The sequence below is a fragment of the Pinus tabuliformis genome, chromosome 4_2, assembly GCF_031772625.1.
Source record: "Pinus tabuliformis cultivar Carrire ecotype Pingquan chromosome 4_2, CPIR1, whole genome shotgun sequence".
Classification (NCBI taxonomy): Eukaryota; Viridiplantae; Streptophyta; class Pinopsida; order Pinales; family Pinaceae; genus Pinus; species Pinus tabuliformis.
In genome coordinates, this window is record NC_142304.1 from 1,140,247,012 (window position 1) to 1,140,270,776 (window position 23,765).

General features: G+C 36.8%; 1 protein-coding gene across 1 annotated transcript; it reads right to left on the reverse strand.

Annotated features, from left to right (window-relative positions):
• Positions 1–4,030: 4,030 nt before the first annotated feature.
• Positions 4,031–22,257, reverse strand: LOC149173693 (calcium-transporting ATPase 10, plasma membrane-type-like). Its single transcript, XM_089424701.1, is given in 9 exon segments — positions 4,031–4,712; positions 5,611–5,909; positions 6,100–6,271; positions 7,981–8,139; positions 8,245–8,550; positions 8,552–8,798; positions 8,800–10,198; positions 10,286–10,340; positions 21,743–22,257. Coding segments are annotated over 9 exon segments (2,982 nt in total). The 5' UTR covers positions 21,920–22,257; the 3' UTR covers positions 4,031–4,544.
• Positions 22,258–23,765: the final 1,508 nt, after the last annotated feature.

A 23,765-nucleotide genomic window follows, 5' to 3' on the forward strand; every position in this document is an offset into this window, starting at 1 on the left:
TAATACAAACAACTCGATTCTGAGTTTATGTGTGTGTATGTAGTAATTTAGTTGTAATCTGTATGTGAACTAGAGTAAATTTTGTGTAACAGAGGTTACAGGTGGAGTTCGAGCAAAACACAGAGAAGAAGTGATATGAAGGATCGGATTGGATTGCTTGAATCCATTCAAAGGATCATAGTTGAGATTCAAGAGTGACAGTGATTAAAGTATGTGGAGTTAAATCAAGAGAGAGTTGTGTTGCAGAACAATCAAAGACCAGAAACCCTGGAGGAGCCGAAACCACAGAGAACTTTGAGAAACCATGTAGAGGCCCGAAGGAAGGAAGTAAACGTGCACAGGAGCCGTCGGATCCGTTAGATCGACGGATATTAATGGCGAAAGAAGAATGGCAGAGGAATAGATCTAGATCGTCAGATCAACAGATCTGTTAGATCAACGGTGATTAGCGACTGCAGGGATAGGAGAGTATGGATTTCCTTGATCGTGGCTGAAGTCCCGCACTCAATCCTAGTCGTCGATCTCATATTCAACTCTTAGATCACAATCAACTGTGAGGGTTAAGGTCGTTTTAAACTGTGTGCTAGTTGAAGTCCCGCAAAATGTAGATTTGATGGCCTCTTATATCTAACGGTCATCGCACGCCAATTAGCTCGTACAATAGTCAACGAAGAAAGACGGGTTTATAAGCGGAAGTTGTTTATCGAGTGGAGAAAAAGTAGTAAGTGGTAATTCAGGATGGTCACCCGATTCCATTTAGCATTCGACATGTAGCACGTCGGAGGAGAGCGAAAACCGCTTTATCGGACAGGTAATCCCCGTGCAAGTGGCTCGACCGATATCGTTGTTAACCGTTGGATCAAGTGGGCATTGATCAACGATGGGGGATCGTCGATTAGTTTCGCATCGCAATATTTCATGAGTGGATGAACCCTGGCCTTAAGAAAATGTGATTTGTGATGTGCGATGCTCGAGTGTATCATCAACCGTCAGATTGAAGAGTAAGATCGACAAAGGGGATTGAAGCCAATAAGGCTTGGCCTGAGCGGACCCGAGAAGTTTATCAATGCAAGTGATCTGAAATTGATCTAAGACAAACAATTAAGGTATTACAGACTCCTGTGCATGGATGTGCCTATGTTATTTTATGCAACGGATCGATAAGATTGCGAAATACACAAGCACTGAAGCGGTTAGAGAAAACATAACAGGGAAACATGTAAATACAACAAGTTTAATAAGGAGTTCACCCAATACTCCTGAGCTACGTCTCCTGGTCCAGCCTTCAGTGGTGGCCTCTCTATTATGTTTTCAAAAGCAGAGTTTTTACAATAGTGAGCTCAATTTGTGTCTCACACAGCAGATATGAATCAGCAAGACTGTACTTGGATCCCCGAAGTCTCTAGAGTACACAGACTCTTCTTACTGAAACTCGACCTCTATTGATCACAGTAGTATGAGCCCAATCTGAGACTCATACATGACAGGCATATACAGAGGAGTTCGCTTGAACTTCCCAAAACTTCTCTGGAGTACACAGACTCTCTAACTCTCTCTGGCTTTGTCTGGCTCGATGCTGCCTTTACTTCTACAGGTCAGCTTGGCTCCTTCTTTCTACTTTTAACTTTCTGTGTCTAACTAACTCTCTTTCTGCTTTCTGCTTCTGTCAATTCGTGACTTTGAAGACATCAGCTTCCTGACTATTTGTTTCTGCTTCTCAGCTTTCTAGTTTCCTTGCCTCTGTCCGTCTGAATCCCTCTGTTCGGCGTAATCATCACTGTATATCGCCTTACAGGGAGGTGGCCACTTATTCTGGAACGGATGAGTGTGTCAAGTTCACTGGAAATGTTTGAACAATCGTTTTGTCCGTTAACTCCAAGAATGCCCGCGAAATACGAATCTCTGCCAACGCATCGTCCATATCGGACTTCAAATCTTATATAACTCTGCCTGTTTACCCTGTCGAATCCGATCATCCATTAGATCGCGTCTCTACCATCGATCTAGGGCCTCCAGATCCAACGGTCATCATCCATATCGGGCGAGTAAGTAACATGACATTCACCCGTCTGATGTGGTTTTCTCTCTCTTCCGTCGGACGCGTGGCAATCGATGTGTGGCATCGGGCGGGACTCAGTTGAAACCGCTTACCGCCTCGAGCCCTTCCGATATCCTACCGGTTTTGTGGAATCCCGCTCCGTCGAAACCGAATTAATTACTTTTCCGCATTTCATAATATTTCGAGTCCAGGCACTCGGGGCTTATCCTTCTTTGAGGGGTTTGCCCTGCGATATGCGATTAGCAACTTGTCACTAATCGCATATCCGAAACTACCCCCATTTCTCGAATTAACCTCTAGTTTTTCCTATTTGCACTAGCACGTGTTACCATGGGCCAACGGTCTGCGCGCTCGACTGAGGGTCCTCGTTGCTCCGCAATGATCACAAATTGCCATTGTCACGAGGATATCTCTTATAAGCTTGACCTTTATAAGACTTTAAAACTTTGGCATAATTTTTAAGAATTCATGAAAACTTAGAGAGTGTTCTAGGATCCAATTCAGATCAACGAGTTAAGTGATTTGAGTTCTGGCGGATGAATGGGTTTAAGTGGCGATACGACGCAAAAGTGGTTGATCTGATGGAGTGAAATCAACGGTGTAGGCTGAATGCGATAAAGGTAAGCAATCGAATATCGCAAATCAGAGGTTTTGAATGCCATATTCTTAAGAGTCCTTTGAATCTTTGCGATTGCGATAAATGATGAGTTGACACGTGGAGTTGGGGAATTTCTAACTTAAAACATGTTTTCCGTTGGAAAGGTTAATGAAAGTTTAGACTATTGAATAGTCAAATAAACAGTTCCGCATGAGATTTAATTAAGGGCCTTAAACCTTTATTTGAGAGGTTTTCACCATGGATCAAGGGATTAAGTCCTGGGACCAGTGACATGCAATTTTATTTGCATAATGTGGGTATTGTCGATTTAGCCTGGGATCATCATGGCATCAAAGGAAATGGTATATCACAATGAAACACGTCACATCAATATAAAATGGAGGACTTTTGGTTTGTGGACTAAAACTAGTCATATGATTAAACTTCTTGCTACTAAAATATCAAGTTAATGAAAATTATTCTAACATAGAAAAGTTAATGGCAAAGTCCAAATGCTACTACTATATAGTATCTTTACAACAAATTCTAAAAGCTATTTGTTATTTTCAATGTTTTCCACTGAATGAAGCGATTATTTTGTCCAAAATAGCATGCTTGTCTATAATCATGGTCTTAAATAAACGTTACAAAATTCTGAAAATACACTCAGATTTAATCATTTTTACTTAATGAAGTGATTGTTTATATTCATGATCTTAAAAGAGTATTAAATTTTTTGCAAAACAAATTAGATGTAATCGTTTTCACTTAATAAAGTGATTATTTTGTTTAAAAAATGACCTTAAATAAACATTACAATTTTGTGCAAAATAAACTAGATATAATTATTTTCACTTAATGAAGTGATTATTTTGTCCAAGGTAACCTGCTTGTTTATATTCACGGTCTTAAAGACACAATAAAATATTTTGCAATACAGACTGGATATAATCATTTTCACTTAAAGTGATTATTTTGTCCAAATTAACATTCGTGTTTTGTATTAACATTCTTGTTTGTATTCATGATATTAAAAAACATTACAATTTTTGGCCAAAAAAAAAACATAATCTTAGATATAATCAATATTGTAAAACCTTATAAATGTATAACGTATATTTACTTCGGCATTCATCGTCGTATCGCTCTATGTGATTGTTTATATTCATGACGTTAAAGAAACATTGCAATTTTTTTGTAAAAACAAACTACATATAAAATAAATATTTTATGACCTTGTAAATGTATGGCATATATATAACCAACATTATAAGACCTTGTAAATGTATGGCATATATATAACCAACATTATAAGACCTTGTAAATGTATGGCATATATTGATTTGGGCATGCTTCCTGTTGCTTCAATGTGCTTTGATATGATTTCGTTGCCCGAAGAAAAGAAGAATATATTATTCCATCTTATGTCCTCACCACACAATCACTCTCAAATGTTCAAATCAATTTACGAAGTCAACCCAATACAAAACTCAAACTGGACATGCTTGGAAGGGCACTAAATGTAGCAATTCAGCACTTTGTCTCCCATAAATTTAAATATCGTATAATCCCTGTAAGTTCGTTCTACTTCACCGAATTCGTTAATAAATGGTCTTTGCTCAGAACTGAAACAAAATATAGGTTACAAGACATGATTGCCATGTATTCATTAGAGATGGGCTACAATGAATTTCGATCATTGTAAACGCAGACTAGAATTAGATGCATGCATATCTGGAAGACAAGATCCATCCATTGGCTGCAAAATCTAATTGCATCTCATTCGACTTTTAATTTATATTGGTTTGATTCCCCTGGTAAGGGGATTAGTTTAACCAGCATGGCTATTGGCATTCCCAGAAAACCTATCAGTACACTGAGAAACCACTAGGTTTGACTAAGGGGAATCGTACTTGCAAAACTACCAAGGAATTCAATTAATATCACTTGGAACACAACCGTAAAAGACATGACAGCCATGAAGACCCAATTGCTCAGTATGCCATGGAAAACATTTAACCCTTCCATTTCCCTTGAACTTATTTCATTAAAAACCTGCAAATCAGCGAGAAACAAAAACACAAATTAATACAACATCGAATATGAAATTAGTCCACGACTTTTCGTAGAATTAAAAGAGTATATGGCCGATAAAGTACTGCAGTCACTACATTTCATTTGTGAAAAGAGGAACAGGAAAGCATCTATTCAGTATTTGAAACTTTTCTGATCAAAAGCCTACTTTTCTTATCATAAAATATGAAGAAAGTTCAGATATAGGCACAGCACTTTCTATAAATGGAATAAATACTTCGGCTAGTGCCCTGCCATGGCCCCATCACTCCTAGCACAAAAATAGGTAAAACGCACGCTTTTACGTTACCCTGGACCTGGCTAAAACTAGTCAACAGATAATAAATAAACGGCAGATCGGCTTCAGAGCTGCAGCTCCTTACTCTGCCAGTGGGTTGTGCCTATCATAAGCTAGAAAGCACTCATGTATTTGTAACTGTCAATAGCTCTGTGTAACATCTAAGCTGTGTCATTTGACGCTAGATTATGACCATATGCCACTAACTATTAGGGGAAGATGTAAATGGGCAATCTGGCTCGCCATATCGCAAGTCCATAAAGGTGAGATTACTTGTTACAATGATAACTGTAGCGATCACTTGCCCTTAGTGATTAAGCTTGCATCCATGTAAATCTATAAGGCTCTTTCTTGGCTGCTTCTGTTCTGGATATGGAGAAAGATCTCTGAAAATAGTATAGTATGATCTATAATGCAACTGTAAGCATCAATAACATTTTGAAAACGAGAAAAAAATCATTAGGCTCCAATTTCTAAACGCATTATATCTCAGGTCAAGACTCAAGAATCCTACTCATGCCTTTCCTTCAAGTATGGAAAATGTGTGCACATAAGTGTGACCGTGTGTCAGGGAGAGGGTACCTGGCAGAAGACAAATGAGTTGAAGATCAGTGTGTTTAGAACCAAATCCGCATCCGGTCCATCCAGTTCTAATAGTGTTTTTCCTTTGGCTTGCAGCGTCCATATTACAATGAGCTGGTACAGAGCTTGGCCAAAAATATTCCTCCACATAACATTGCTGATGATGCTTCCGCCTCTTCCAACAGGCTTTCTTTTCATCAATTCATCATTTGGAGGCTCTGTTGCCAATGCCAAGGCTCCAAGAGTATCCATGATCACATTCACCCATAACAGCTGTACTGCTGTGAGGGGAGAGCTACCTGAGGAGTAAACATCAGAAGGCAATAAATGTTATTAATCAGGCTATTTGATAAATAGGAGCACATTACCACCACGGCTTTCATACCCAACCTAAATTTATTACCTATCATAAGCGAGAAAGCATGCATAGAAACATATCGAAAATATATAATTGCGTTGGACAAAATAGAACAATAATACGCATATTACCGGTCACACATGCCGAGGAAAAATTCACAATTAGCGCAACCACATTAACTGTCAGTTGAAATTGCACAAATTTTTGAATGTTTATAAACACAGAACGGCCCCACTTGGCAACTGTGACGATTGTGGCGAAGTTATCATCGAGTATAATCACATCTGCACTCTCCTTTGCAACCTGGACTTCCAATATTACAGTATGTCAAGAGAAATATATAATATGTAGTCACTTCCCGCTATAATGAACATAAATAAACTGAAATAAAACAATTTACAAAGAATTTGGCAATAGCCTCCTGAGAGTCTCTTAAACCTAACAGTGGTCTAGAAACTCTTGTTAATCAAGAACCGTTTATTGTAATTTTGGAGCAATTTTTACAGAAAGGCTGAGTATTTGATGTTTAACAAGCAAAATAATCTTTGCAGTGAATGCCTTCCATAACGACATGTCCTGCTCGTATGACAACCACAAGGGAGGTGAAGAAAGTCTAATCTGATAGGAGCACACATCTGTAAAAAAATATTGTAAGAATCACAATCTGACGAGCCATACAGACAACAGTTTACAGAATTGAGGTTAAACCCATGACCAGCGGTGTGACCTGAGAGAGATCTATAGGTTTAACCTGTTGACTCGTGGAAAAAATAACTGGACTGAGCGAGAGCGATTTTGGCTCATTCTCACGACTGCTTTCGCAGATACTCCTCCTCATTTCTCCCAGACCTAAACTGATCGAAACAAACTGGGAAATCTAGGGCATCCACACCAACGATTTCTGATGCACACGATGCAGGTTTTGGCACACAAACGGCAACAAGGGCTTCACAATCACAGCTCCAGAATCCGGTGAGAGCAAGGCATCTAGGGGAAACTGTTCCAGCACTCCAACGCCAGGGTTTTGATTGTTCACTACTCTTCGCATTTTCTCAGCCCGCAAATCATTTCTCCAGGTAGTATCGAGTTTCATGCTTTGGTTTTTTATGTTGTTGGGTAATAGGGCTTAAAGTGAGGGATTATATATTGTAATACTATTCTTATGTTTTCTTCTGCTGTATTCTAGTTTCTTGCATTAATCAGTAACTTGTAATCTTTTCAAGAACATATCAGCCAAAAATATTTAGCATAAAACCCTAACAAAGTTTTTCCATAAACCCCTAGGGTGGTCAAAATGCCGAAAGAGCGAGATTTTGAATAAAATTGTTGTGAGAAGTTTCTGGACTCTAACTACAGTGAAATGTAACTTTTGTCAACTAGAATATAATGGGGACATAAATCGATTTTGATACCACCATGCTAAAACTACTGGGCATGATATTACCTGAACCCTTATATTTCCTTAAGGCAGAGGCAACACAATACATATGAGAATCAAATGGTTCCAATTCTTGATCATGTCATACGACAGGAGCCACGAATCATATTGTCTATAACAGTTTTGTTCTTACATTGATAATCTGCAACGTATAGACAAGGATTTATTTTTATCAGTGAAAAATATTTTTTAATAAAAACTGAGGTCGACACCATATTTGCAGGAGCTTAGCATGAATGTTATGATTTGTGCCAGTGTTTTGAATGGTTGGATACTGATTTTTTAATTGAAACAAGGTATCATACGGTGTTCAAACATTACAAAGGGACTTAATCCCACTAAGCATGGGAGAGTTATTTTCTAATCATCTTTACTTTCTTAATCAGAAAATGTGTGTCAGATATTGTTGGGGAATCGATTAACAGATTGCGCTTCACTGATAATAGTGGAGCATCACCTCCTGCACTCTTATTTTATATGACTTTGAGGATAACGCAGTTCCACATAACATTGCAAAGCCATGCAATAAGTCTAAGCAAGGTGAAAACCCTAATAATAACTTGAAAAGTCAAACCTCAGTGCCAGCAATGCCCATTGCAAGCCCTACGTCTGCTTCATGTAAAGCTGGTGCATCATTTGTGCCATCACCAGTAACAGCCACAACTTCATCATGCATTGTACGTAAATGTTTCACCAAGGTGTGCTTGTCTAATGGTGAAGATCTTGCCATGACCTGTAATGGATATTAGAAGAAATAATCATTCTACATTTATTGATTGCAGAAAGTACATAAATGTATTTGGGTTATCTACCTTCTGCCTTTATGAGGTAGCATTACCTGAATCTTTGGAATCAGCTCTCTCAGTTCCTCTAAGCTTTTTTGACGAAAGTCAGGACCCTCAATAGCCACACCATCATCGGTCAAAATACCGCACTCTTTCGCTATTGCCTTTGCAGTGTTAATATTGTCTCCAGTTACCATTCGCACAGTGATTCCAGCAGATTTACAGGTTTGAACAACATATTTTACACCAGGGCGAACTGGGTCCCTGATACTAACAATAGGTATACAGGTATAGCCATTTTCTGGGATTTGATCACTGGGAGAAAAATTATTTTCCAGGTCAACATAAACATGACACAGTGGTTTGGAGAGCTTCACTAGCAAAACTCTCAATGACATTCTTTAGATGATTGATGCTTATTTCATCAAGTGGAACAGCCTGGCCAGTTGAATCTAAAACCTTGTCACACGATTGCAAGATAATTTCTGCAGCACCTTTACAATGACAACGGCACTTTCCACCAGGAAGCTCCAAGACTACAACTATTTTTTTTCTGAGAGATTTGAAATGATCAACTTTGACAATTGTTGCTTCTTTACACTCTAACAAAATTTCCACCGAATAATAAGCCAAATTCCAAAAGAGCACTCTCGGTTGGCGTGCCTATAGTATGACATCTTCCATCTTTGTCTGTCACTACTTCACCATTGGTATTTTGAAAAATTGACTGTATCAACATTTTGGATGCACTCTCAGAGGTTTCGGTCATCACCTTCTTAGCTTCCTCAGCATTGTGAATTTCCTTGACATTGCCGCACATCCATAGTTTCACCAAGGTCATATGGTTTGTTGTTAATGTGCCAGTTTTATCACTGCAAATGCATGTTGCAGAGCCCATTGTTTCACAAGCTGCAAGATTGCGAACCAGTGATCGATCATTCATCATTTTCTTCATGGCAAAGGCAAGGCTGAGAGTCACGGCCAAAGGCAAACCCTCTGGAACTGCAACCACAACAATGGTCACTGCTATAGCAAAGAAGTCTAAAATTTCTGTAAAGTCATCTTCGGACCAGTTCCACTGTTGCCCACTGCTTATCTTCCTGTCAATCAGTCCTTTTGCTAATACTGCAAATGTAATAATGGCAAAGAATAATCCAACTTTTCCAATTATTGTTGCTACACCATTGAGCTTCACCTGTAGTGGAGTTTCATCTTGACCGCCTTCACTCAGGGTTGCCATCAGTTTACCCCATTCAGTCCTCATGCCTACTGTTGTCACCAACATCTTGCCAGAACCATCTTGTACCTTTGTTCCTGACAAGAGAAAGGGTTTCTCTTTGTTCACATTCACAGGTTCACTCTCACCTGTTAGGCTCGACTCGTCTATAAGCAAAGAAAAGCCAGATACAAATAGCCCATCTGCAGGCACTTGATCCCCAATCGATAAATGCACGAGGTCCCCAACAACTAGGTCATATATTGAAATTTTCTGTCTATAACCATTTCGAACTACTTGTATAAATATCTTCTTCTTCTCTCTATCTAAAGCCTTAAACTGCAATGATTGATGATAATCACAAGTTGTTGTTACAAAGACAACTAATAAAATGCTAAAAATAACGCCAAGACCATCATAAGCACCTTTGGGCCACCCTTCTTTATAAATTTCAACAACTAGAGAGATAACTGCACAAACTGCAAGGATCATGAGAGTCGTGTCCTGCATTGCTTCCCACACAAACATCCAAAATCCCCGAGGTGGCTTCTCCACGAATCTGTTAAAACCATAGAGCTCCTGCCTCCGCTTTAAGCTTTCCTCAGTGGCCACAATTCCATTAGTGATTGATGTAGAGAGCTTTTCAGAGATTCCTTCAATGCCACTATGGTCTCTTAACTTCTTAAGATCGTGGCCTTCGACTATGGACGCTAGTTCATCTGGCGAAATACCAAAACCAGATGCTTTGACTTCCTCTGGTACTTTGTAATCAGTGGAAACCGACAGACCAGCTGTACATGCATAAACTAAGAGTCAGAAATGAGCTAACAAGCCACAATGAAAAAACTGTCAGGTGGACATACTGAACATGGCCTTACCATCAATAAACCGGAATGCAGCCTGAGGAACTAAAAAAGCTACTCTTAGTTTCTTCTGTCACAAACAAAACAATCAAGAAGAACATCAGGCATTGTTTTAACTCTTTTAACTCTCTTTGCTAGGATGACCCGAGATTCACATCTGCAGCAGCTTTGCACATCAAATATATATTATAATTTCAAACAGAGGTCAGAAAAATGTATCACATAGCGTGATTTGTTTCCAATGCACTATTCCCTGTCACAATGCACCAAAACCATTATCAACTGTATTTACTACATTTCAAAATTATAATGCAACATCAAATACATGAGAGATGAAAGTATAATACATAATTGTATAAATTATTTCTCTAATGATCAACAATTCCCTATCTTGTAATTCCAGAGTATGTTTGGACAACCTGAACAAAAATGGCATTTTATGAAAGATAACCCAGACATTAAGATACTATTTTATTAATTTTCTTATATATAATTGAGGCTTAGCCTCTTACATATATAGATATTAGGTTGTTTGTCAAGTTGTGGTATAGCTAGCCCCAAGGGTTAGCTCAGTTGGTCAAAATCAGTGCCTCACCGTTCGGGAGGTCACAGGGGTCATTCTGCCCGAAGCCCTTGGGGTTAGGCCTTGCTAGTGGACCGCGGGGCTAGATTCCCTTCGGGGTCGATCAGCCCAGATTTTTCCATGGACATAGCGACCACCCATTGACCAAGGTGTCCGTGAACCACAGCCAACAAAAAAAAGGTTGTGGTCTAGTGGCAATTTAAAGTGGTCGTTGAAACTTGAAACACTGATTCAAGTTCAAATCCTGAGACACAGGGTTGTTTGTCAAGTTGTGGTCTAGTGGCAATTTAAGGTGGTCATTGAAACAATGATTCAAGTTCAAATCCTAAGACACAGGGTTAGTCAGATCCAATGTTCCACCAAGTTTCCGGGACGAGGAGGCGAGGGAGCGGGGGTACGCAGGAGCGGCCTATGCAAAAGCTCCCCACCAAATTATAGGAAACGTGGGGGGACGTCGGGGGTCTTAAAAACTTACAAATATAAAATATAAATCGATGAATCATATAACTGAAACAAATTTAAAACGAAAAGCATGATCATTGATATCATTATCATATAAATTATAATCACACATCATACATGTAAGTTTGTCACTGTGTAGTGTAACTACTAGTCTACTAACTTACTAACAATGCACAATGAAAATAAATGATAAAATTATAAATGTTTAAACTTTTAAACTTTTAACTTTAAACCATATTGATGTTTCACTTCCAACTATGAACATTGAATACTAAATATTGAAATAAAATTATAAACGTCAAGTCTGATACATCAAGAGTCAATTTTTTTAATTTTATAGAATCAAAATAACATAAGAACATATCAAAAGATAAATGAGCATAATTGCTCAAGGTAATCTGTTCAACGAAGGAGCAGACAGAACGCTGCTTGGCGATGGCAGCAACGTTCCGTTCAACTAAGGAGCAAACATAGGCTGCTTGGCGATGGCGGTAGTGTTCAGTTCGACGGAGCAAACAAAAAATGAAATGTGAAATGAACATAACGTAAACCCTTCCTGGTCGGTCAACAAATATTAAAAATTACGATTTTTTTGTTTCATAAGAAAAATTTGCGAATATTTTCTTGGGAAACGACAGTTCAAGACCCCTTAAGACCCCTTTCGCCTAGGAAACGACCCCAAAAATGGAGGAAACGGCCCCTTTCAAGTTTCCTCGCGTACCCTGTTTTTTGGGAGCGTGGGGAAACGACCCCCTCTCGTCCCCAAGTCCCCGGAGCGCGAGGGAGCTAGGCAACTCGACCCCTAGGTGGAGGGACGAGACCCCGTGGAACACTCGTCAGATCTATGAATATTGTTGATGTCGCATTTGGGCAGATTATTGCATGGTACTAGCAAGGTACCAACAAACCCTATTCTTAATGTAAGTGTGTGAAGGTGGATCAAGTTACATGCTGATCACACAACATGTTTGAAGACAACCCACCAACAAACCCTATTCTTAATGTAAGTGTGTGAAGGTGGATCAAGTTACATGCTGATCACACAAGATGTCTGAAGGCAACCCACCAAAGTGTGTTAAGGTGGATCAAGTTACATGCTGATCACATAACATGTCTGAAGACAACCCACCAAAGACTAGACGAGCCCCCATTAATAAGTTAAGATATCAGTCAAGATTCGTTAGCATAACTCGAACATTTCCACTATGATTTTATTTGTGTGCATGCCACATGGCACTAGCAAGGTACCAACAAACCCTATTCTTAATGTAAGTGTGTGAAGGTGGATCAAATTACATGATGATCACACAACATGTCTGAAGACAACCCACCAAAGACTAGACGAGCACCAATTAATAAGTTAAGATATCAGTCAAGATTCATTAACATAACTCCAACATTACCACCATGATTTGATTTGGAGATACAAATAAAGAAAAGTGGCATAAAGGAAAACCTTGAGATCACATGCAGTCACCAAGGTGTTAATACATCTTTGAATAAGTAAAGGACACCAATAAAGAAAGTTAGCATAAAGGACAAACTTAGTACCAAATAAAGTCACTGAGATATTAATACATATTTGACTACAGAAATATGTGTTTTTGTGTTTTCTACATCTTTCACATTCCCAAAAACTTAGCCAAAAGTTACAATTTATTCTACTTTAGATACAACCATTATAAATCATCACAAATAAAGCAAAAATCATTATCTTTTATACATACTTTTTCACTTCAACAACTTTGAATTGAAGAAATAAACAGAACTGCTATTTTTTACCTTGTGTAGAAATTGCAGTAAAATACAACAACCTCCTCTGTTATTTTCCACATATTCTAGGCTTTTTCACTTCAACAACTTTGAATTCAAGAAATAAACACAACTGCTATTTTTACCTTGTGTAGGAATTGTAGTAAAAATTAAAATACAACCTCCTCCTCTGTTATTTTCCACATATGGTGTATTCTTTTCTTAGATAAAGAGGAAAAAAATTATTTGATGTAGTACATTTTTAACATCCTTGTGTTTCAAAAACACTAACAATGGAAAAAGATAACACTTGTAATTTGATTAATCTAACGGGTTAGCTCAATCAATTTGAATGAATTGTTTTAAAATAGATTCTGTCATGACAGCTTTGGTTCTAGTCTCATCGAGATTTGAGTCAAGAACAGTCCAACCAAGTTACCAGCTGCTATCATGGCCGGTAGTTGAGCCACTGTCCATCTAAATATTCCAGAGGAAAAAAAGGAATTATCTTTGTTTGCCCTACCAACATCTGAAAGTGATTGGTCAAAATGTTCATTCATTGACAAATTCAGGTTCAAAATCTCCAATCATCTACATTATCCCAGGTCTTCCTACACCAGTTTGATAAGATAAGGTGTAACATTTGTGTTATGACACAAGTAAATAAGCTCCAGCTGAACACTAAATTGTCATCCTGTGTATTTGAGTAATAAATGGCAGCTTAATTTTCCATAAAAGGAAGAAAAATTATATGAGAAAGACACAGACAGATATCGATATCTCACCAAGTTTCAGGGATAAAGCAGCACCAGGCTAGTTCTCAAGGACATGCACAGTGTCCCCCCAAATTGAGGATGTAACAGTGCACATCAAAGCCCCTAGTATAGGGAGACCATACCCCAAGTATTAATTGACAATCACAAAAATTGACAATCAAAACAACATAAATGATCCAATTGGCAATTACATAAGTGATATTAAAAATAAGAGAATAATTTTATTTCTCACTGTAAAACTATCAATATCTTATCAAATTACATCCATCATTATTTAAACAGAAAAGAGTGAGGTCTGTCATATTAAAAATAATAACAAAAGAAATGAAACAAGGTTCAAGCCACCAGTGATGCTCAATCATCCTCTGCTTAGTCCTCTACATCTATGCATTCTGGGAAACTATCACCATTATCTCTATGAGTGTAAAGACAGAACAGTGTGAAGACAGACTACTCCTAGTGAAAATCTGATTATTCTTCTATCATTTCCAGCCATTTTAAAAAATGGCCAAGGCTTATCCAAATTTGTGCCAAAATAATGAATCATGATTGCTAGATCTACAATGCACTTGGAATATGGTAGAAAATCCCTGTTGTCAACACTTTTCTGCTTTTGAAAACTCGTTGTCCACACAATCCTAACTATCCTAACTTTTGAGTGTGTTGTACGTGAGAAAGGACAAATTGGGGTTTAGAAGGGTTATATAGAGCAGAAAATCCAAGGTGATGGTGTTGGAACTTGGCACCCTCGCTATGCTTTAAGCAAAAGGAAAAATTACATTTTCTTTTGCTAGGTGCTTTTATGAAAAGATGCCCCATTAGGTGGCATTCTAGAGAAAAAATGAAACGAATTATACTAACGTTATAAAATGACCAAAATAGGTTAATGAGACTACGAAGTATAACCTAACATGACAATGCGGCTTGTTACAGGAAGTTGAAAACTTTTAACTTGTATAAATTTAATTAGGCACACACTTTGCACTAGCCACATGTCACTTTCCATAAATTGTACTATCTCTAAAAGAACAATAATGTATTATCCAACTCAGAATTCCTCTCTTACCATTAAATTTCCATTGTGATGTTATAATTGGAGTTGTGCTATCATCTATGTCAATTGGGTTTAGTTCAGGTGGTTGAGGAGGAGCATTATCCTCTCCACCAAAGTTCAATGTTAGGTCCCTATACTACTAGTGTAGCCCCTTATTGTTATTAGTGCAACCCCCTTATGGTATTGTTATGTCCATGTAGTCCCCATGTTGTTATTCTTATTCCCCATAGAAGCAAACTATTGTTATTGTTGTGCCCCTACAATATTATTGTTATGTAGGCTTTGATTATATTGGGACCACTTAGACTCCTATATATAGAAAGGAGGTATTGTCATTAATATCATCCAAGAATTGTTCATTTTTGTAATGTAAAGGAGGTTTCCCCCTTGAAGAGATTGATTTCTAAGTCGTTAATCTATCTTTTCTATCTTTTTTTGAGCTGGTTTCATAACATTTGGTATCAGAGCTTTGGATTTTAGGGTTTCGCTACTCCAAACAGGTCATCGTGGCATTTTTGCTATAACTTTTTTCGCTACGAAGTTTCAGAAGCTAAAAAAAAACCCATTTGAGCCGAAATTGTTCTGAACCTCGGGTACAAATTTCAGATCTTGTCTCATATTTTCGGAGATATGATCTGAGGAAGTTAGGGTTTTTGCAAGCTCCAAAATTCCATCTCAAATAGGTCATCGTGGCATTTTCGCTATAATTTTGTTTCTATGAAGGTTCAGACTCTGAAATTAAAACCCATTTGAGCTGAAATCTTGGTGAAGCTCGGGCCCGAATTTCAAATCTTGTTTCGCTATATTTTCGGAGATATGGTCCAAGACATTTAGGGTTTTTGCAGGCTCCCAAATTACATCCCAAACAGGTGACCTTGGGAAAATTGTCATAACTTTCTCTCTGAGCATCAGATTGAAATTTTATAAGTTACAGAAAGAGGACGAACTTTACTTCTCTGTGTATTTTTTCAGGCCTGAAGGTCAAAACAGTGACACGTGACACTTCGTACAAGTTAGCTCTACTGAAAAAATATATAATCAGGTCATCTTGGGAGATTAAGCATAACTCTTCCATGGTGAATCCAATTTCGATCATACTTGTGGCACTGGAAGGAGAACGCAAAGGGCTACCGCAGGTCGCAATTCCAAACCTTGGAGATCCGAACTTTCAAAGATAAAACAGATTCAAGATCGAGATCCTAAAAGCAAGAAAAAGAATGACTCGAATCAAGAAAATAGAAACACCTAGTAATCAAAATTGGATGGATGATTTGAAGAATGCGATCGAAGCTAAGATAAATAGTTTTATCTATGCCATGGAAGCTGATATCGATGGTATGGAAGCATATTAGAAGAAAGGCATGAAAGATTTGAAGAAAGACATGGAAGGTTTGAAGGAAGGTGGGACAAAGTTGCTACAAGAAAGGCCTCCTAATGGCGAAAAGGTAGTAGAGGAAACTCATGATGAGAACAAAAGTAATGTTAATCATGATTTCATAGCATCTAATGTTGGAATGAAGACCCAGCATATTCCAAAGATAGATATGAAGAAGTTTGATGGCAAGGATCCCGTAACATGGATACTACAGATGGAAAAATATTTTGATCTACATAATGTGCAAAACGTACAAAAGGTACGTATTGCATCTTTATATTTAGAACTGAATCAGTTTGTATGGTATAGAGGGATTTGTTCTCGTAAACAACTTGTCATCTGGTCAATTTTCACGAAGGAAACAATAGCACATTATGAAGATACAAAGAGCAACACCTTCTTTAGCCTATTGATAAATCTCAAACAAATGGGTTCAATGGCAGAGCACATTGTGGACTTCCAAAAATTGAATATAACGGTAAATGATATATAGGGAATTTAAATGATAACATCCAACATGAGATTCGCCTTTAGGAACCTGATTCATTGGAGAAGGCATATAGGTTGGCAAGAAAAATTGAAAGCAAAATTGTGGCAACAAGGAAGCCTACCACTCATAACTATAAAGATGGAACTGTTGTTGCTCCTAGCCTTTCACCACCTACAAGGTTGACACCAAAACAATTGAAGAAAAAAGAGCAAAAGGGCTTTGTTTCAATTGTGATATAAAATACACTAAAGATCATAAGTGTGATGAGAATAAATTAATTTACATAGATGGGGAAGAGGAGCAAGAAAAAGGACAAGAAACGTCAAAAGAAGAGGATATACACCAGGAACCAATCCCAGAGAAAGAAGAAATGAATCTAACCATATCTTGTAATGCATTGACAGGAATTACAACTCCTAAAACTCTCAAGATAGAAGGGCATATCACGAAGAAAAAGGTAATAGTGTTGATTGATTCGGGTAGTACCCATAATTTTATTCATTGTAAGATAGCCAAGGAATTGAATTGTTTCTTATATCCGGCACCAAAGTGTCAAGTAATGGTTGCAAATGGAGGAACCATAAATTGCTCTGGAAAGTGCCATAATATCAAGCTATCCATGGGAGAATGTGTCGTGAATAGTCCAATGTTTTCCATTCCAATGGGTGGTGCAGATGTTGTACTACAAGTCCAATGGCTACAATCTTTGGGTACGATAGCTTTAATTTTCAAGAATTTTTCTTGAAACTTTTTTGGGAAGGAAAGGAAATTGAATTAAGGGGTATTGCAAGGAACCGGGAAAGATAATCAGCTCTAACAGCATGAAAAAACTTCTAAAGAAAGAACAATGGGGCGTAATTGCACAATTATGTTCACTAGAGGTTTCCACATCGAAATCATCTATTTCTCCAGATCTCCAAAATGTTTTGGACAATCATTCCAAGGTATTTGAGACTCCCAAAGGCCTCCCACCTATTCGTGATCATGATCATGCTATTCATTTGATTCCAGAAAGTGTTCCCCCAAACATCAGGCCTTACAGACATCCATATGCCCAAAAGAGTGATTGAAAGTATGGTTGCAAAAATGCTAGAGGTTGGTATAATTCAACTTAGTCAAAGTTCTTTCTCTGCTCCAGTGGTATTAGTACAAAAGAAGGATGGATCATGGCACATGCGTCCAAATTATAGGGAGTTCAACAAGCTTACTATTAAAGATAAATTTCCCATTCCTATCATTGATGAATTATTGGATGAATTACATGGAGCAATTTACTTTACCAAGTCGGATCTTCGTTCAGAATATCATCAAATCAAAATGAAGACTGAAGACATGTCAAAAACAACATTTAGAACTCATGAGGGTCATTATGAATTTTTGGTCATGTATTTTGGCCTTGCCAATGCACCTTCTACATTTCAAGGTTTGATGAATTCCATTTTCAAACCCTTCCTTAGAAAATTGGTGTTAATATTTTTTGATGATATACTAATCTACAACAAGTCTTGGAAGGATCATGTTCAACATGTTGACAGGGTGCTCAAACTACTGGAGGAGAAACAATTATATGCAAAAAGTTCTAGATGTTTCTTTGGAGTACAACAAGTGGAATATTTGGGTACTCAGTTAGCTCATCTTATCATCCTCAATCTGATGGGCAAACTAAGATAATGAACAAATGTTTGGAAGGATATATTCGTTGCTTTGTATATGATAAACAAACACAATCAGTCAAGTGGTTGCCTCTGGTTGAATGATGGTATAACACTTCCTTCCATACTGCAGCAAAATTGACCCCATTTATGGCACTTTATGGATATCATCCACCGTCCATCACATCATCTTTAAAAGAAAATTCTAAGGTTCAAACAGTGGAAGATCACATCAAACATCAACAACAAGTTCTCAAACTCTTAAAGGATAACCTCACTTTGGCGCAAAATAGAATGAAACAACAGGCAAATCAACATCGCAGCGAAAGAAGTTTTGATGTTGGTGATTGGGTATTTCTATGACTACAACCATACAAACAAATATCCCTCAAGCAACCTAAGAAGGATAATAAGGCAGATCAACATCGCAGCGAAAGAAGTTTTGATGTTGGTGACTGGGTATTTCTATGACTACAACCATACAAACAAATATCCCTCAAGCAAGCTAAGAAGGATAATAAATTATCACCAAAGTATTATGGTCCATACAAGGTGTTACAAAAGATTGGTACTATGGCATACAAATTGGAGCTTCATGCATCTTCCTGAGTGCACCCAGTTTTCCATGTTTCATGCTTAAAGAAGGTTATAGGTGAGAAGATCTCAGTTCAAACAATATTGTCAAAACTTGACGAGGAAGGGAAAATCATCGTGGAATCAAAAGCAGTCACAGAACCAAGAACCCGACAGCGATGAAATCAATCAATTTCAGAGTATCTTATCAAGTGGAAGAACTTACCCGCTAAAGATTCTACATGGGAGGACGAGAATTTTATACAGAAGCATCCAGAGCTACTCAAGCGCTGAGGACAACATTTTTTGAAGGAGAGGGGCATGTTAGGCCCCTATACTACTAGTGTAGCCCCTTATTGTTATTAATGCAACCCCCTTATGGTATTGTTGTGCCCATGTAGTCCCCATGTTGTTATTGTTGTTCCTCATAGAAGCCCACTATTGTTATTGTTGTGCCCCTACAATATTATTGTTATGTAGGCTTTGATTATATTGGGGCCACTTAGACTTCTGTATATAGAAAGGAGGTATTGTCATTTGTATCATCCAAGAATTTTTCATTTGTGTAATGCAAAGGAGGTTGCCCCCTCGAAGAGGCTGATTTCTAAGTCGTTGATCTATTTTTTCTATCTTTTTGTGAGCTGGTTTCATAACATTCAATTCCTGCAAGTGATATATTAAGCTCTTAATAAACATATTGTTTGCCTTGAGCCCTGTATTGACAAAGCCCCAAGCCTTTGCAGCATCCAGTTTACCCTAAGTACCATCCTCAAAATGTTCATTCCAGTGACCCAAAAAAATAGGAACCACGCCATATCATGCTATACTAATTATTATCAGAGGCCAAGGTTCTCCTTTTGAGAGACATCCTGTGAAAGGTATTATATTATTACTCTACTGTTTTCCAATTGTTACTATAATTATTAATATAGCTATAATATAAGGTCCTGTTTCTATTTAGTATTTATTGATTTTATTTCTTTTAATTGCAGCCTGTGCATGCATCATAATAAGCCTTAGGGTGAATGTTTAATGCTATCCGTTTTCGAGATTTCATTCACATTTTCTTTTATCGCATGATTTCATCCACTTTTTTCTTTTATGTCATGAGCAGGGTCAATCACAACAGAAGCCAGACTTGTACAGTTGCAAGTGAACATGGACACGGTGAGCATATTTCCACATAAGAAATGAATATGGTTTAAAGGTAAGAAGAAAACCATGTCATATAGTCAATTACAAGGAATTTTTATTAGTGCAACAACTTTTACTGTAGGAAACTAAGAAGACCGCTCTAAGAAATTTGGGCAAAACGACCAGGATGACAGACTACAAGAAGTATAAAGCCAATCAGGAGAAGCAGTAAGAACATCTAAGTTGGAATTAGAAAATGAATGAAAGTCAGACCTTGCAAATAGTACTGAAAAGGTTGTTGCTAGAAACCATTTAAACATCGAAACGGGATTGTTCCATTAGTATACTACATATGATGGAGAAGCCACTCTAAAACTTAAAGTCATTGCTCTGTAAAAACCAACAAATGATCTAAGAAACACATGGTAACGAAAGAAGCACTGATCATAGGATAAAGAGATTCTATCAGACAGTTATTCATAGAAGTAAATATAAACTCCAGGTACCAGAACAACAAGAAGGATATAAACCCCGAGTTTCTTCACAGCTTTGACATAAATATCAGCAATAGAACAGGCAAAGGTAGGCTTTAAGCGAAGGGAAATGGGATGTAATTACAAGTTACTTTTAACAAGGTATGAAGCCTCCTCACTGTTTGTGCTTCAGGCCGACTGATAACTGAGTCATTTTTCCATGTTTATTCACATAGGAAATCAGCACAACAGCTTGGTTGACCATTGCAAAAAAATTATGCAGATTCAACAGCAAAAGAATTGCTCATACACATTTTTCTCATTGGCCATTGGTTGTATAAGTACTTTTCTATCTAGGCATAATATCCGGCATCCTGGAGGATTCTTACAGAGTTGAGCAGAAGCATATTATCAATGTTACTAATGTATTTCGAGAATTGGTTTTCTTTGAATTCTAGCCAACTAAGCTCAGGGGTTTGGTAAGTCCTTGCTGTCTGCTGACAAGTTTGCATAATATGATGTTTCTTAAGCACACACATTCCCACTATGGTTTAGGAGTTCTTCGCAGTCTGCTGACAAGTTTTTAACCACTAACGTTTTCTGGCTTACAATTTCACCCCAAAGTGGTTCTAGTGACTTGTGGCATTTTCCAAATCACTCTCTCAGAAAGTATCAAGGGGAAGAGGTGTAGTTGGCTCAATTGGGTTGGGAGGAATGATTGGATCCTCCCCAATTAAGTTCAATTTCCGGAAGTCACAGGATGAACTTTGAGATAATGACTTTAAACGTCGTTGTTAAGAATGAATATTTATGCCTCTCATGGAATTAGTAAAAATTAATCATCTTCATCATCACTAAAAACCTAAAATATTGGGTTTATGCATTTATCACCCATAACAATTGTGAATGGATGGTTATAGGTGCATCAACTTGACTAGCAGTTTGTCGTGAACGACATTTGTTGTCGTTACCAGTGAATATTGGGATATTGTGTTGTTAATTTCTTGTCGTTTTCACCCCTTGATTTAGTGAATGTGAATAATAGGTAATACTCGGTCGTGCTTACTGGATCCAGATAAGATCCTGATTGCTCCAAACATATCAATGAAAGAAAAATAACCAGCAAAAAGAATAAAACGACAGGGCACCTGATTGCTTTTTTTCATGTCCTCTGCTTCTGATCTCTTTTCTAAATTTGCTGTAAAGCGAAACCTGCGCTTTGGGTTTTTCACCACCGAACACAAGTTCCTCCATCTTTTGAGAGCCTCTTCGGATGAATGCTTGGGCTTCACCCCACCAAAGTTTTCATTCAAATAGTTCTCCATGCTTTTTTCTCCAGCCACAATCAGATCCTTCACCTTAGGTAATAAGCAGTGTCCGACAGTTATTCCCGGGACTCTTCAGAACGAAGAAAATGTCTTCTGAAGAGAACACGCCATTGAAGACTTCTTCCGCGTCCCAAATTTAGAAAGTTCGTAGCAAGTTCCTGTCAATCAGCAGGACACATGCAGAAGCATGGATGTTGTTTAGTGGTTTCTGCCCTGGGGACCTCCCTGGCATCATTTGATTCGAAGTTCCGAATATAAAATGAAAACCCTTTGATTGAATCGATCCCTCAAATTTTAATTTATCGAAATGCCAAGCTACAGGAGCAAATCGTTTGTTATTTATGGTCTCTTATCGTGTTACTTTTCGATGAAATGTCGCTGTTTATTTATTATTTATGAACTTCCGAAAAGCAGGTTTGGCATAAATCTGATTCCACAAAGTCATAATAAATTTGTACGTAATTTGGGTGGAATACCATAATTTTAAATAAAAATATGAATTATGGTAGAATAATATAATAATTAAATATATAAATTTTAAATAATATTTAAAAGATTTTTTTTTAAGGTGGTAAAATTTATATGGTCATTTTTTCATTATTATGGATGGTTTTAAGAATTTTAAAGTTTGGATTTTCCGAGGGTTAATTTAAAAAAATATTTTTACTTTTGTTGTTTGTAATGTATATCTTAAATTTCTAAGAAGATTCATTTTTGAAAATGTAAGTTTAATTATTATTATTATTTAAGGAAAATTATTTTATTTGATGTAGATTTTTATATTGGTTAAAAATTTATTAATTTTAAAATAATATATTACAAAATAAAAAAATTAAAATAATATATATTTAAATCAATTAAAGTTAGTATTTATCATGATTACCTAAAATGTACTTTTGGATTGTACTTTTTTAACCATATAATTAAAATAATATATATTTAAATCAATTAAAGTTAGTATTTATCATGATTATGTAAAATGTACTTTTGGATTGTACTTTTTTTTAACCATACAAAATATGTTGTTTTTCTTTTCCTTTTAAAAAGGTCATTTTTTATTTATGAGATATAATTATAATTATTATAAAATAATAATAAATTTTTAGCATAGTTGAACTATTAAATGTTTTTTTGTCTTTTTCGGGTATCTTTTCGGTTAGGGATTTTTTGAAATGGTAACTTTCAAATGTATTATTTGCAAAATTTGAGTGTCTCGATAGTTTGTAAGGGTTTTGGATTTATTTATGCATTAAAAAAACGTATTCTAAAAAACTAAAATTCAATCTTGCCAAAATTTGAAATGAGAATTGGTTTATTTTTCCCACTAAAATAAAATTTATTCTATTTTTAAAATATATATATTTAAAAAATGAAAAAGTTCTTCACGACATTGAATCTATTTATGCATTTAAAAATACATCTTAAATAACTAAATTTCAAGATCTTTGAATTGATTTATTTGACCAAAATAAGATTAAAAAATGGACATTGAATACATTTATGCATTCAAAAACAAGTCTTAAATAACTAAATTTCAAGATCTTTGAATTGATTTATTTGACCAAAATAAGATTAAAAAAAATGGAGTTGTCTTTAGTGTGATTTTTTGGAAGCTTTTCCAGTGCATTTTCCAGTCTAATTTCTCTAAAATCAGGCAAGAATTTATTGAAATCACAAGCTTGATGGGTAACCCCTAAACAATCAAAGTGCAGTATGGGTTTTTCAGGGTGTTGAATTTATATAAAATTAAAAAAAAAAACAGTTTAAATAACACAAATCAACATTTCAACTCAAATTTTTCCCCCTACCTGCACCAAAAAGTCCAAAAAGTCGCACCAAAAAC